The 13,614-nt window shown below is 32.9% G+C and overlaps 2 protein-coding genes across 3 annotated transcripts; both read left to right on the top strand.

Annotated features, from left to right (window-relative positions):
• Positions 1-324: 324 nt before the first annotated feature.
• On the top strand, positions 325-2,314 carry LOC108330974 (protein PLASTID TRANSCRIPTIONALLY ACTIVE 7). Its single transcript, XM_017565574.2, has 4 exons — positions 325-432; positions 519-566; positions 643-702; positions 1,814-2,314. Exons 1-4 carry the CDS (start codon positions 388-390, stop codon positions 2,147-2,149), a joined length of 489 nt encoding a protein of 162 aa, XP_017421063.1. The 5' UTR covers positions 325-387; the 3' UTR covers positions 2,150-2,314.
• A 1,067-nt stretch (positions 2,315-3,381) lies between these two features.
• Positions 3,382-7,616, top strand: LOC108329980 (protein phosphatase 2C 57). Of its 2 annotated transcripts, none has more exons than XM_017564408.2 (11): positions 3,382-3,768; positions 4,412-4,540; positions 4,624-4,726; positions 4,943-5,053; positions 5,537-5,616; positions 5,711-5,764; positions 6,316-6,432; positions 6,820-6,874; positions 6,973-7,005; positions 7,099-7,145; positions 7,298-7,616. In XM_017564408.2, exons 1-11 carry the CDS (start codon positions 3,461-3,463, stop codon positions 7,419-7,421), a joined length of 1,161 nt encoding a protein of 386 aa, XP_017419897.1. In that variant the 5' UTR covers positions 3,382-3,460; the 3' UTR covers positions 7,422-7,616. The 2 variants fall into 2 exon arrangements, with proteins under 2 accessions (XP_017419897.1, XP_052732887.1); XM_052876927.1 differs by having other exon boundaries at positions 4,400-4,540.
• The last annotated feature ends 5,998 nt before the right edge of the window (positions 7,617-13,614 follow it).

The raw sequence follows: 13,614 nt of genomic DNA, 5'->3' as shown, positions 1-13,614 counted from the left end.
TGACAGAGTAAAATATTTTATATTACTATTAATCATAAATTAATTTGTAGTAAAATAATATTTTTACATTATTTATCTTAAATCTCTTATCAATTATAACCTCTGAATAATTCAAATTATAAAGATTAAAAGTACATACAAATCAAACTCAGAGATAATTAACTACATTGTTTATTTAAAGTCTAAGCTTAAACTAAAGACTAAAGAGATTATTATTTTGAGATTGTAGAGAACTATTCATTAAACTAAAAAATGATGTATATTTAAGTCTCTAATAGTTTTTTTTTAAAAAAAAAATTGTAATGGAGTTTAAAAAAAGTACAGTTTTCTTATAAAGTTTTTTCTTTTAGTTCAGATAAGCAGAACACTCTGGGTTTACTCTCATCCATGGCTATCTCCATCAACTCGTTTACTCTCTCTTCCGCTTTACCTGTAATTTCTTATTTCTCTTCCCGCTGATAGTATAATTCAGTTTATCTTCTGAAATTCGATTTTAAGATACATTTTGTTGTTTGCAGAAGATGGAGTTAAGAGGTGGAAATTCGGGACTCTGGATTAGCTCGCAGGTAAAAGAAATTCTCAAAGTTTCAATTTTTGTTTGTGCTCAACTGAACTTGTTTATGGATTCGTTCGTTTTGCAAGATGATGCCTCAAATGAAAAAGGAGGGTCGTGGACGACGAGTGTGGAGACGAAGAAAATTGGTATCTTTGCTCCCGATTTCTCTTTCTTACAATTATTGCTTTCCACTGTTGCCTCTTACCTGTTTGTCTAAATTCCTTAACTGAAAGAGGTGAAAATGAAGGGGTTTGCTCGTGTCGTTGTACTTGTTTCCCAGTTTAGAAAATTTTTTCTATATGTAAAGTTCCAGTTGTGGGAGTATTGTTGTGCAAAGTGTTAGTTAGATGCTTGAATTTATTTAGCCTAAAGGGTTTGTTAGGAGTGAGATAAATTTGTATTTTTGGTTCTCTTGGCCACCAACCTCAATTCGAAGAGTATTGCTTTTAAGTGCAACATGATGAGTCAGATCATGGTAAACATTTACTCATGGTTGCTCATTTGCTATAAAATAAGGATTTAAGTTGAACCATTCTGAACTTTTTCTTAGTTAGATGGATGAGAGAGTTGAGGTTATCATAGACTGATTTATTGCATTGTAGGATCTGAAAGTGGACTGCTTGGAAAAGTGAAGTAGAATTAGCAGTCTAGATTTTTATGCATTGCATATGATTGCTTGATGTCAACGCTATGACATTCATTTACACATATTTTACTATTTAAGAACGTAATTGTTTGCAAAGGATAACTTCTTTTGGTTTCACTGCACATCTCCCTATATCTGTTATATTAGTCTCAACTCTCAATGCATACTCGTCTTCTGATCGATCTTGGTGCACATGAAGCTTCTTCAGTGCTTTTTAAGTCTGTCAGAATGGTGAACATTAACACTTGTAATTGATGCGTTTGGAAAAGGTTATTTTGACTTATGATATTAAGTAATTATGCCACTGTTTGGAAAAGCTTATTTGGACTCGTCTTTTGATTGAAGTAATTATGTAAGTGTTTGGGATAACTTATGGAAATAGTTAATCATCTGCTCATACTGTTTTGATCTTATTTGAATAGACCCTCCAAAATATCTGATAAATAAAAATAATTTAACTTTATTTTCTCCAATCACATAATATTCTTTAAAAGTTTTACTTACACGGTAAGTGCTTATTCAGTAAGGGCTTAATGTTATTGACACACAGTCTTCTCTAATATCATATGTCACTGTTCTGAATGTTTAAGCAAAAGTTCATTTTGATGCAGATAAAGAAGGATGAGTATATGGAACCCAAAATGGAGCGCGTTCCTTTCCTGGAGGAGCAGGTGAGAAAGATTAGGGAACAGGGAAAGCTGTTGACGTTGGACATAGAGAGGTTAATGTTATCAGAAGACAATCGTTTCGAATTTGTGAACGAGATAGCAGCTGAGGCCAATGAATACGTTGAGAACAACAGGGATGAGTATGGAGGTGAGAAGAAAGCCATTCTTCATGTTTTGAGCAACCGAATGAACGATGCTGGAATTTACAGGCCAGAGGCATATTATGAGCCTGATCATTTTCAGCCTGGACCCCATTATTTGAGGGAAGAATTTACTTGAGCGCCAAAGAAGTGTTGTGCTGCTATCTTAAACTAGGGACAATAATTTACATATTTTCTTCACTTAGCTTAAGCTATTTCCTTCTACACTAGCTACTGTGTCTATGCAAATCAGAGCCACATTCAAACCGAAATAAAATAGCATCACAGGGTATTTTTCTACTCATATCTAAGAGGTTCAAAATGGATTCGAACTAGCATGGGCTGCATCAGGCGAACTGGTATTCTTGAACGAAGAAAAATATTAACTTTATTTTTTACCGGAATTGTTTTACTTTGTGTATTGAACTTAAAATTCTTGTTAAGTAAGTAAAAAGCTCTTTGCGTATACCTTTATATTGTAATATATACATGATGAAACGTGAGTTGTAAATTGAATACATTTACATGAATATTTATTATTATTGAGTTCCATCACTTAGACATTCTTTATCGCAAAAATTTATAATTTATATTAATTTTTTATGATATTTTCACTTTACGTAAATCCTTTGTTATTAAGCCGTATCACCACAATTTAAATTTTTTCAATATTAATCATAAATCAACTAGGTGAGAGAAAATATTATTCGACAACCATTATGAGTCCTCAATATTATCCTTCTTGTAATAAAAATACGCATTTTGGGGGAAAAACTTCTATTCATTAATATATTTTCGCAGAATGAAAAAAGAGAGTAACATAATTAATATTGCAGAAAAAGATAAAAAAAAATATTTTCTTAACACATTATTAAAAAATATTTAAAAGATCACACCAAAAACACAGTTAAATTTATATGAAACAAATAAAAATTCATCAAAAGAAAAAAACAATTCTCTAGCAGAAAAAAAAACAACAAATAATCTTTATAGACCTAACATCACATTAGGAGTTTAATATTTTGTGCCTCATTTATTGATCTCTGTAGTTTGGTGTCGTTCTGAGTGAAATGGTAGCTAGCTTGTTGACTCCAGCGCCAGCCACACTCTATCTGATCTTAACCACAACCGCACATCATGTTGAAATAAACAAGAAGGTATTATAGTTTGACTAATAAAAACTCCAGACATTAGTGTTTGTGTTACATGAGTAGGACCAGACCATCACGTTCCACGTTCATGTTTTGCCACGTCAGCTGTGGGTGGGCCAAATTTTAAGGTTTCACGCGTTGAATAAGCTGGTGAAGAATCTAATCCCATCTTAGAATCCAATCCGTTAAAGCAGTTAGAGGCTTCTATTAACTCTTGCTTATCTATATCGCTCTATCCAAAACTCAACACAAAAACACTTTCTTTCTTCTGCTTCCCTTCGCTGTCCGAATCCTCCATCATGGCCCTCTCAACTCCACACATGCAAAGATTCCTCTCGTGCAAGATCCACAGTCGCTCCACCTCTAAGACCACGCAGAGAAACACTTTCAGCACCACCAGCAGGGGCCGCTGCTGCTCTGCCATAGCCATTGATGCTCCATCTTCTTTAACTGAGGTGCCCGGTGTACGATGGGGGTCCATAGCCTTGCAAGGTCTCCGCGAAGAGATGGAGGATGACATCATTGTTCGACCCGATGGCCTTCAGGGCTTCTCTTTCGCCGCTGTCTTCGATGGCCATGGAGGGTTTTCTTCTGTCGAGTTCCTCAGGTCTTTCAGCACATTGATTTTTACTGTGAGGTCTTGTATGTATCATCTATGCATGTTTTGTTGCTTCTTTTGCTTGCTCATTTTTATATCCATTAATGGGGTGTCAAGTGATGATTATCTTGGTTGTATTAGGATGCGGTTACTTGAAAACAATTGAAATGCTTCACAACATAGTTTACTATGATTACTTGCTCAGGATTCTAGTTGATGTTCACAACGAGTGAATTTGGAGTGAGAGTGGCAGTGTGTCTACTGGGGTGGAATGAAATCGAGTGAATTGAAATTAAGTTGAATGAGTTACTATTATATTGTTTGGACTTCTTTTTATGATGATATGTAAAAAAAAGTAAGAGAATGGTTCCAGTTCAGGGGGAAGAAGAGGAGGGGAATTGGATTGAATGGGATAAAATGCATTCACGTTTCAATCAAACTCCGTTCCATTTAAGTTTCACTCTGTTCCATTCGATCCCTTTCATCAATCCTAACATAGGGAAGTTTATCTGCCCTTGCACTCATCGTTGTTTGCGCTGTACTGATATATGCGTTTCCTATTATTCTGGATGAAGTCTGGTAAATGAATTGTTGTTCTTTAATCTTTGCACAATCTGAATTGTTGATTTGGTGTGCCAAGTGCTAACTACAGGGATGAGCTGTACAAGGAGTGTGTTGAAGCTTTACAAGGTGGATTACTATTAGTGGAGAAAGATTTCAAAGCCATTAAAGGAGCATTGCAGGAGGCATTTCTCAAGGCAGACACGAGATTATTAAAACGGTAAGGCACTAATCTCCAATATGATTATATATTTGTGATAACTATATTAGAGGTTTTTAGACAGTAGTATTTGATTTTTAAAGGCTTGAAATGAATGGAGAGGAGGATGAATCAGGTGCCACAGCAACTGCCATTTTCATCGGAGATGATGCTCTTCTAATTTCACATATCGGTGACTCTTCTGCGGTATGTATTATTTATCCTTATGTGTCCCAAGATGATATATAGAAATGGACTTCTTTATGCACGTTTCTCTGCACATGAAAGAAATGTAATAGAATTATGAAGAGAAAAACTATGACTTGGACTATTCTTTTATACATCTTTCATTTAGGGTATATAGGGGATTTGAATGTCTTCAAAATTACTTGACTTGTACTTAAGCTTGTTATATTCTTGTAGGTTCTATGCAGATCTGGAAAAGCAGAAGTTCTGACTAGTCCTCACCGTCCATATGGGAGCAACAAAACTTCTCTTGATGAAATTAGAAGAATAAGAGAAGCAGGTGGATGGGTGTGTTTTCCTTGTTCCTTCATCTTTTCCATACCTTGACCATCATCCCAAGTCAATATGACAATATTCTATACAATATAAACCAAAGTTCTGATTTGAAAGTTTTGACAACTTAGGATGTGAACTAAGTAGTGTTTTGTGGGGCATATTACCATTTTTTTTTCCTAGTTTAATTATTTATGCTGGGTGGTTTTATAGTTGGAAACCAGATGTAGTAGTCTCTTCCAACTATAGCATGACACGTGATAAGAAATTGTCACTTTCGAATATCGTTGATGTTTTTTAGTGTTCATTTTCAGGCTCAATTGTAGTTCAGATTTTCAAACTATGCTTTTATTGAGCAAACTGTTTTCAATTTCTTTTTCTTAAGTTTTTGAAGTTTTTTCAGCAGAATGGGGGCAGCCTTGTGCACTTCATCACCATTCTTTATGAATGAACGCCCATTACATGGCTAATGATAACACAGATATATGTTGTCTATAGATTAGCAACGGTAGAATTTGTGGAGACATTGCTGTATCTCGTGCATTTGGGGACATGCGATTCAAAACGAAGAAGAATGAGTACGGTCCTTAATCTCTTCACTATTATGCATTTTGAGCTACCATAGCTAAAGTGTGACCTAAAGGATTTTTCTACCTTTTTGCGTGTGAAAAGGATGCTGCAAAAAGGAGTTCAGGAAGGAAAATGGTCAGCAAAGTTCATCTCTCGGTAGGTACACTTATGTGGCTTAAAGTTCCTTACTTTTTCTCCAATGTGGTTTGTGTTACATTAGCATTCAATAAAAAGAATGGAGATAAGTTGTTTGCCTTGATTCATATGCTTTGGTAGGCTACCTTAGGCCTAATTTCACATTTTAAGATAATATCAAAGTCTAGTAAGATTTGTTGAATCTGTTATGCTATCACAAGTATTTACCGTCATCAAAGTAAAAGGTGTATTGAAGATTCCATTTTATCTAGAAATATAACTAAATTAGAGTTTATAAAAAGGAGCAAATTTTACTTCAAGTTGATTTCAACATAAGTCTAAACCTGCATTCCAAGAACTACAAAGAAAATTGGTGGTCCAGATTGTTACTGCAATACATAATCAACATCTGAATAAAGCTCCTATTTTTGTTGGCTCTACCCTGATTCTGCAAAAATACAATGAGGACATAATATTTTTAGACTGTGTTGCACTGTCTCGTTCAAATTTACCTTTATCTATTTTTATAACAAAACTATAAATTTTAACGTAAGAATGCCTTCACGACACAGAGTACAGCTCAACAATGACTTGGTTGTAGCGTACCCTGATATTTATCAGGTAGCTCTTGGCTCAGATGCAGAATTTGTAGTATTAGCAACCGATGGCTTATGGGATTACATGAGCAGGTCTATTACATGATTCCTTGAATCAGTTGTGCCACCTATAGTATAGTTTTTTGTTTGGAGTTAAATAGGTTTTTAGTTCTTAAACTTAGACATAAAATTAGAATTCATTCTTATCTCAAACTTTGATATATTTTGGTTTTCAAACATATTTCAAGTTGATACATTCCACCTTAGATGACAGTCTGGAATGATATTTAAGAGGTTCAAAAAATTAATATCAGAGAATTAAAAAGACTATACTTATCCATTTTTAAAGTAAAGAATTAAAATGTATCAAAGTTTGAGACATGAATAAATTTTAATTTCGCGGTTTAAGTCTAGTAACTAAAAACATATTTAATCTTTTAGTTTGTAAGAAATTACTTCACATTCTTCTTACAATTGCAGCTCAGAAGCAGTTTCTTTAGTTAGGGATCAACTACGAAAACATGGAAACATTCAGGTATGCACACTGCTGTATATTTGAAACCACAACGCTAGTATCAGTAAGCCATTGTAGTTGCAGCTATGATATTTTGTTTTCTCCTGTTTCAAATTCAGCTAGCATGTGAATCGCTTGCAGAAGCCGCTTTGGTAAGTTTTAACAAATCTCATGGCAGTTATCATCTTTGAACTTGTTATATTGCCACTTCAAAGTTTATAATAATATAATGATATTCTCTGCAGGACCGACGTACACAGGATAATGTCAGCATTATAATTGCAGATTTAGGGTATGTATTTAGAAAATTATATTTAAGATGAAATTGTTGCATAGGTGTTTGTTTATAAATATCATTGACATAAAATAAATTAACTTTTGTTAACCAAATTTGACTTTGTACCCGTAATTGATTGTGTTGTGTCTTATTTTGAGTGGTTTCAGGAGGACAGACTGGCAGAATGTGCCACTGGAGCAAAAAAATACTATAGTTGAGCTGGTTCAAGCTCTTGCTACCATTGGAATTGTGTCTTTTGGAATCTGGTTTTCATCACAGCTTTCTTTATAGATGAAAAAGATACAACCAGTCATGTACATATAACAGACATATATATACTTCTGAACTTATTGCCTGCATAATCTTTATCTTAATTGTACATGCCTCACAGCTTAGAATCTACTTGGTTTAGGGCACCAAGGAATTGTTAAAATAAACATGTTTTTTAAGGATTCATCTTATTCTAATTCCAAAATTCAGTTATAACTTTGCATGGTTTGTCCCTTGTGCAAGTGGATCAACTGCTTCTTCCATTCCACCTAAATTTGATACCACACTCTCTTATTTTCTGAAGACCTTTGAAACTGAACCACAATGACCAGGATTATATTCTTAATTACACCATCTAAATGAGGTTTGACTTCTTTAAGTTGAAAATGAACAGTTTAAGCACTTTGGTTGTTTATTAACTAATTACCCAAATAATTACATTTTACTCAAAAATATTCTCTTAAACACAAAGCAATATAAGTATCTGTTTTGACTCTTAAAATTTTCTACAACGATCCTACAGTATTTACACTGTATGGCCAAAAATCTTATTTTGCAAAGCTAGGCTGCTGTAAGACAGCAAAATTATCTAAATTTAGATTTTCTTTTGTGTCGTTTAACTTGATCCAATTTGATAGGCAAAAGGGTTTTTCTAATTTCACAACTTTGGATTTTCATACTTACACAAAGCTTGGCTGTAATTCAGTTAAGAACACACGCAAAAATTTAGTTTTTTTTTTGCTGTAATGCATATAAAAATTATAGCCTAGATTTTTGTTCTAATTTCAGAACTTTGGATTCTGATATTTTTAGTAAATTGTTGAAGGAATTAGCATGATTGCAAAGTCGAAATGGAGTTTGTGTGGGTTATGAGACAAATGGTAGGTTTCAACGTGTTGGGTAAGTAGGGCATACTAAGTTTAAAATTGACTATTATTTGACCAAAATTAAGATAAATATGTGATGTCATTGTGAATGTTTACCACCAAAAATGCGTGTATGGAGGTGCACAATTAGAAACATCATGAACCTAACTTTTTTTCCTTCTTTTATCTATTAATCAACTTCTTTTTCAAACGCTGTCAGCCACAGGAATTGCAAATTCTTTGACGTTGATGTTTGTCAAATGAGTAAACAAAATGAATCGCAACTTAACCAGATATTTTACTATTTTATTTAATGTTACTCTCTCCCTCTGTTTTTTTTCCTACAACTCATTTAAAAGTTGGTTAATTTAGTTAATAGTATTGAATAGATTTTAATTTATGATTTCTTACAAACTATCTCTAACATTGTCAAAATATTTACAAATACATAACATTTCACTGATCACTTATTGAATTCAAAAATAATTTCAACTGAAGATGTTTCTTTTGTAAGAAAATAATTAGTGCAAGAGATATTCTAAATTGTTTCTTATGAAAGAAGACTAACTATAATTTTTAGTTTGAGTTTTTTTTTAAAAAAAAAAACCCGAAAGGAAGAGTATATATAGTTTATCAGACAATCTCTTACATGATTTGTCGAAAATCAAACTGATAGTCAAAAGTTGAAAAATAAATTAAAAGATAAGTTATTAGAGATTAGCTAAAAGCCGGAATATCAAAAGTTAATCAATTAATTAGAACTATGGTATATTAATATGTACTTGTAAAATATGATATGATATGATAGAAATAACATGCTTGTGTGTTTGTATATAATAACAAAATTAAGGATATGAATTGGAAGGAAAGAAGTCGTTTTCTTTTTTTAATTAACTGGGTAAAAAATTCTGTATTAACTAGATGTGACTTAAAGAATTTTTAATGACTGAAATTTATCAAAATTAAATAATTTAATATAAGAAGCAGATGCATATTCACATAGAACTTTTAATAATTAGACTCATATTCCACACGGATGAGTTTGAATATGTTGTTAATATGAATTTTTTCTTACAGTTGTTAATGTGAGACTCTTAAAATTTATTAGTAAATGATCTGCAGATATTTTTAATTGTTGTTAATCTTGTTGTATAATCTTAGTTATTCAATTCATTTTTTAAAATGATATTGTTTTTAAAGTTCTTCTTTTAAAACATTACTCTGCTACACATATCACAACAAACCTTAATGGTTGTCTCCCATATCACAACAACCCAACTAGACTAGACATATACTTTTTTATATAACACCTTACTCATGCAAACACTTAACGCTCATCATCACCAGGTTGCCAAAAAATTATAAAAATAACTTTTAGCTTGTAAATTAATACAAGACGTTTTTTTTTCCAACGTTAAGAAAGTTATATATTGAAAATATATAATACATTAATTATGACCTATCATTGGCAAGAATTTAATTTGCATAATTTTTCTTCAACTTGTTTGCATAATAGCTAACAAAACAATGACATCACCTAAAATTTTCACTTCCACAAATTGATTTATCATTCATAAATGTTAATCAGACATTTCCACCTAGTAACACACCTTTGGATAAAACAATTTTAAAGTTCAAGATAAATTTCAAAGGTTTACGGTGGATACATAAAGCACAAAGAAGCAAGAGTGACAAATGCTACGGGAGTTGAATTTTTAACCTTTAGAACGTTTAAACCAATTAAAATTTAATGATAAGTTTTACTTTGTAAAATGTTATTTTACCGATAATATTTACTTATAAATCATAATGTTTCAGTAAATGTTCGTTACAAGAAAAACAAGTATTATCTATGGTTAAAATTTGTAAAAAATGTTAAAAATTCGTCGGCAATGATTTTTTTGACAAATTATTGATGGACCCAAATCCGTTGGTAGTAATATTTATCGAAAAAATTTTATATCTGTCAATAATTATTTATTGATAAACACATAAAAAATTCATCGATAATTACTCATGAATAAAACCGTCGATAAATTCATCAGTAAATATCTCAATCTGGTTCATCTTCTTCTTCTTTTCATGTCTTCTATTTTCTCAGTTTTTTCATTTTTTTATCAATCTTCTTTCATTCCTAAACCAAAACAGAAACCCAATTCATTCCAAAAACAAAATCAAAGACTAAACCTAGTTACCCTAATTGTTTTAGAAACCCTCAAATTGGGAAAAAATCTCAATTTATTCTTCGAACAACCATCTTTATTTCAATGGAGGTGAGATAGGAAAAGTGTGGTGATATGACAACGTGAAAAACTGCTCTGAGTGGTTCTCCTCTGTCAAAGAGCCTTATAGTTGTGGTGGCTTGAGCTAAGATAGGAGAAGTGTGGGAATAAGATGGGTGCTAAAGAAAGAGAAATGGTTGAAGAGAATGATAAAAATGGCTCTTGAGATGAGAGGAAAGAAAATGAAGAAAGTGGTTAGAGAGAGAAAAATATATTGTCGTCTATGGAGAGAGAAAAAGAAATGGGTGAAATTTTTCCGTTCTTTTTATCGACATATTTTGCCTGTCGGTAATTATCGAAGGTTTACCGATAGATTTTGTTTGCCGATAATTACCAAAGGATTTATTGACGAATTTTTTTATTGATAAGTGAAATGTGCATTATCGACGGATTTACCGATAAATTTTTCCATCGATAATGTATTTGTTGATAATATTCGTCAGTAATTAAAATTTTTAAATCTGTCATTTCTTTGCTTTTCCACTAGTCTTGAGGAGGTCATTGTCCAACTCACATAGTGACTAGAAAGACGTGACCAAGAATAGAACAATTTGAGAAAAGAGTTTGTCAATTTTTAAGAACTGGTCATAAGATTGTTGTCTTCGTCTTAACAACCTCAATCCAGCATCCCTCTAGTTCAATTACGACCTTCTCCAACAAAGCCCACCCCAAATCACCTAACATTAGTCCAATCTACACTAGTCTAACCACCTTCCGAGCAGTTGCAGCAACAAAACGATGAACAAGACTATGAAGATGACTATATAGATTATTAGCATATTATTTATGTTTATGAACATATACTTGTTTTTGTACCTATGATGTTTGTGTACATATTATTTATGTTTTATAAACATATATTTGTTTGTGTATACCAACATGTTTAGTTGGATATTACTCATTGAACTTCCATTGTGTGTTGTTTAATTAAAAGCTTATGATCGAGTCTAATTGTAGAGTAACAACCAATATCATATTACACTTCAATCTACATGGTCCTTAACGACGAATTTATTAAAAGATATATCCTTCGATAATCAAATGAATCCAATATTAATCAACATTTGATTTACATTTAAAGAGAAAAAAAATACAAGTTTATAAAATATATGATGTAATAACATATAGATAAAGAAAAAATGTCTTTAACATGGTTATATAAAATGAAGCTTTGTAGATTGTCCAAAAATATGTATGGAAAGAGGTGTGGCATATAAGAAGAAGCACATATTTTAACTATTTTTGGCATCAACTTCTTCCTTTTTCTTCCCCTGAGGTTGATTCTGTGAGACGATAACAAAATCCGTCTTTTAAGTTCAAGAACGAGACTTAAATTTTGTAGTTATGAATAATAGAACTTGCAGAAATCACAAACGTGATTACCAAATGGAAAGCAAAAGCTTTATTATAATATTCTTCGTCATAGCCCATTGATACGCATCTGGTGTACATATATAAAATAAAATATGATGCTAATTTATTGGCTCATAACACACACAAGGAGTGGCTCCGATGAAGAAACTCGATTACATATCTCCTCATACACGACCAAAACATTGAGTAGGAAGAGAGATGACAGTGTATATATAGGTTAATTTATTTCATTATTAGGTTTCAAGGTCTTCAAGGGCCCTTCCCAGGTTTCTTAGTGTGCCTTGGGTTGGCTCCTGCCTCGTCGTAATCCAACACAAAATCATGACCAAATAGCTTCCTCGACTTCACCTTCATCCAAAACCAACACCAGAAAAGTAACATGTCAGTTTAAAAAACATTGTGGAAACTATGTACCACATTATAAACCAAAACAAACAAACATCTATGCTTCCCACATTAAATGTCTTGACCATTTAACACAAGCAAGAGAACAACAGGGTGTGTACCTTTAAAGGTAAGCCACGAGTAGGATGCATGTTTTCCCTGAAGCCTTCAGCCAAACCTGTATGCAAACAAAAACTCCTGTGTTATGTGTTATGTGTGTGGAAAGAGGTAAATGTTTGTAATCGTATTAAAATAGGTAGAGAAGATGGTGACCTGAAGATAAGGGAAGGAGGAGCAAGAGAAGAAGTAGAAGGAAAGTGGTGATCTTAAGGGCCATGAAAGGTATGAAGGTGTGTTTGGTTCTTCCTGTTATTAGATAGGAAGAGAGAACATGAAAAATTACGTGTCTTGGCAGGGAAATGGAAGCAGGAACACCCCTTTTTAAATTTGGAGAGGAGAGAGGTATTGTGATGGTGTACCCCACCCAATAGCAACAGGGTGATGATGAAATGCAATAACTTGTACTCTTTAACGCACAACACTTAAGTCAACTGTACTATTCTATAGGACTATGCATAATTGCGTCAAAGAAAAGATAGTGATTGTTTGCATGTCCACATTGCCAACATTTCCCTGCATGGCTCAAAATCAGCTTCTCCACCTTTTCCCAAGTCAACATTCTTATATCTTCCACCAAATGCTATTTTATTACATGCCTATACTAATTACAGTTTTTACCAACATGCTACATAATTATCTTATCTCTTAATCACGTTGTTATAGAGTTTACTTGACTAATTTTTCTGCCAAATCCATTATATAATTGGACTCAAGCATGACGTATCGAAGCTATTATTTTAGTCACATCTAACTTGATCCTCGAAGTTTTTTATATGGCATCTGCTAAATCTGTGAACATCGTCAAGCCGTCACACTCCTCCAAAACTAGATCTTCATGTGATGTTTCCACCCAACATGTCCCTTAAATAGATTTTTCAATCTTTCGAGAGATTAACTCTTAGGGATACATGGGTTGATCCAAAAATTATACTTTCGTTACAAGTAAAGTTTTTTTCTTTCCCTATCACGATGAGTATAAGAGGCACCGTTGATACATAAACGTGTGTGGTTGTCTATTTATTGATGAATATGCTGTTCATATTGTAAGGATGAATTAATTTCACCTAGCTGGATGTGCCGAACACCACATTCAGATGAATTGGGTGGTGAAAGCTGCTAAAAGCTTGTTGCGTGTTTCAAAATTTCCGTGGTACCTATCACCACTTTGTGGAATGTTGCTTTGAGTCC

The sequence above is a fragment of the Vigna angularis genome, chromosome 4, assembly GCF_016808095.1.
Source record: "Vigna angularis cultivar LongXiaoDou No.4 chromosome 4, ASM1680809v1, whole genome shotgun sequence".
Classification (NCBI taxonomy): domain Eukaryota; kingdom Viridiplantae; phylum Streptophyta; class Magnoliopsida; order Fabales; family Fabaceae; genus Vigna; species Vigna angularis.
Note: the sequence above shows the minus strand (reverse complement) of the source record. Positions and strands in the feature narration are given on the sequence as shown.

What these genes read in the sequence shown, in the direction of transcription:
- LOC108330974 (XM_017565574.2), top strand. Translation starts at nt 388, where the DNA reads ATGGCTATCTCCATCAACTCGTTTACTCTCTCTTCCGCTTTACCT. An exon ending in CTCTCTCTTCCGCTTTACCT is followed by an intron (nt 433 to 518) that starts GTAATTTCTTAT and finishes TGTTGTTTGCAG; the next exon opens with AAGATGGAGTTAAGAGGTGG. An exon ending in TGTGGAGACGAAGAAAATTG is followed by an intron (nt 703 to 1,813) that starts GTATCTTTGCTC and finishes ATTTTGATGCAG; the next exon opens with ATAAAGAAGGATGAGTATAT.
- LOC108329980 (XM_052876927.1), top strand. Translation starts at nt 3,461, where the DNA reads ATGGCCCTCTCAACTCCACACATGCAAAGATTCCTCTCGTGCAAGATC. An exon ending in GACACGAGATTATTAAAACG is followed by an intron (nt 4,541 to 4,623) that starts GTAAGGCACTAA and finishes TGATTTTTAAAG; the next exon opens with GCTTGAAATGAATGGAGAGG. An exon ending in TTATGGGATTACATGAGCAG is followed by an intron (nt 6,433 to 6,819) that starts GTCTATTACATG and finishes TTACAATTGCAG; the next exon opens with CTCAGAAGCAGTTTCTTTAG.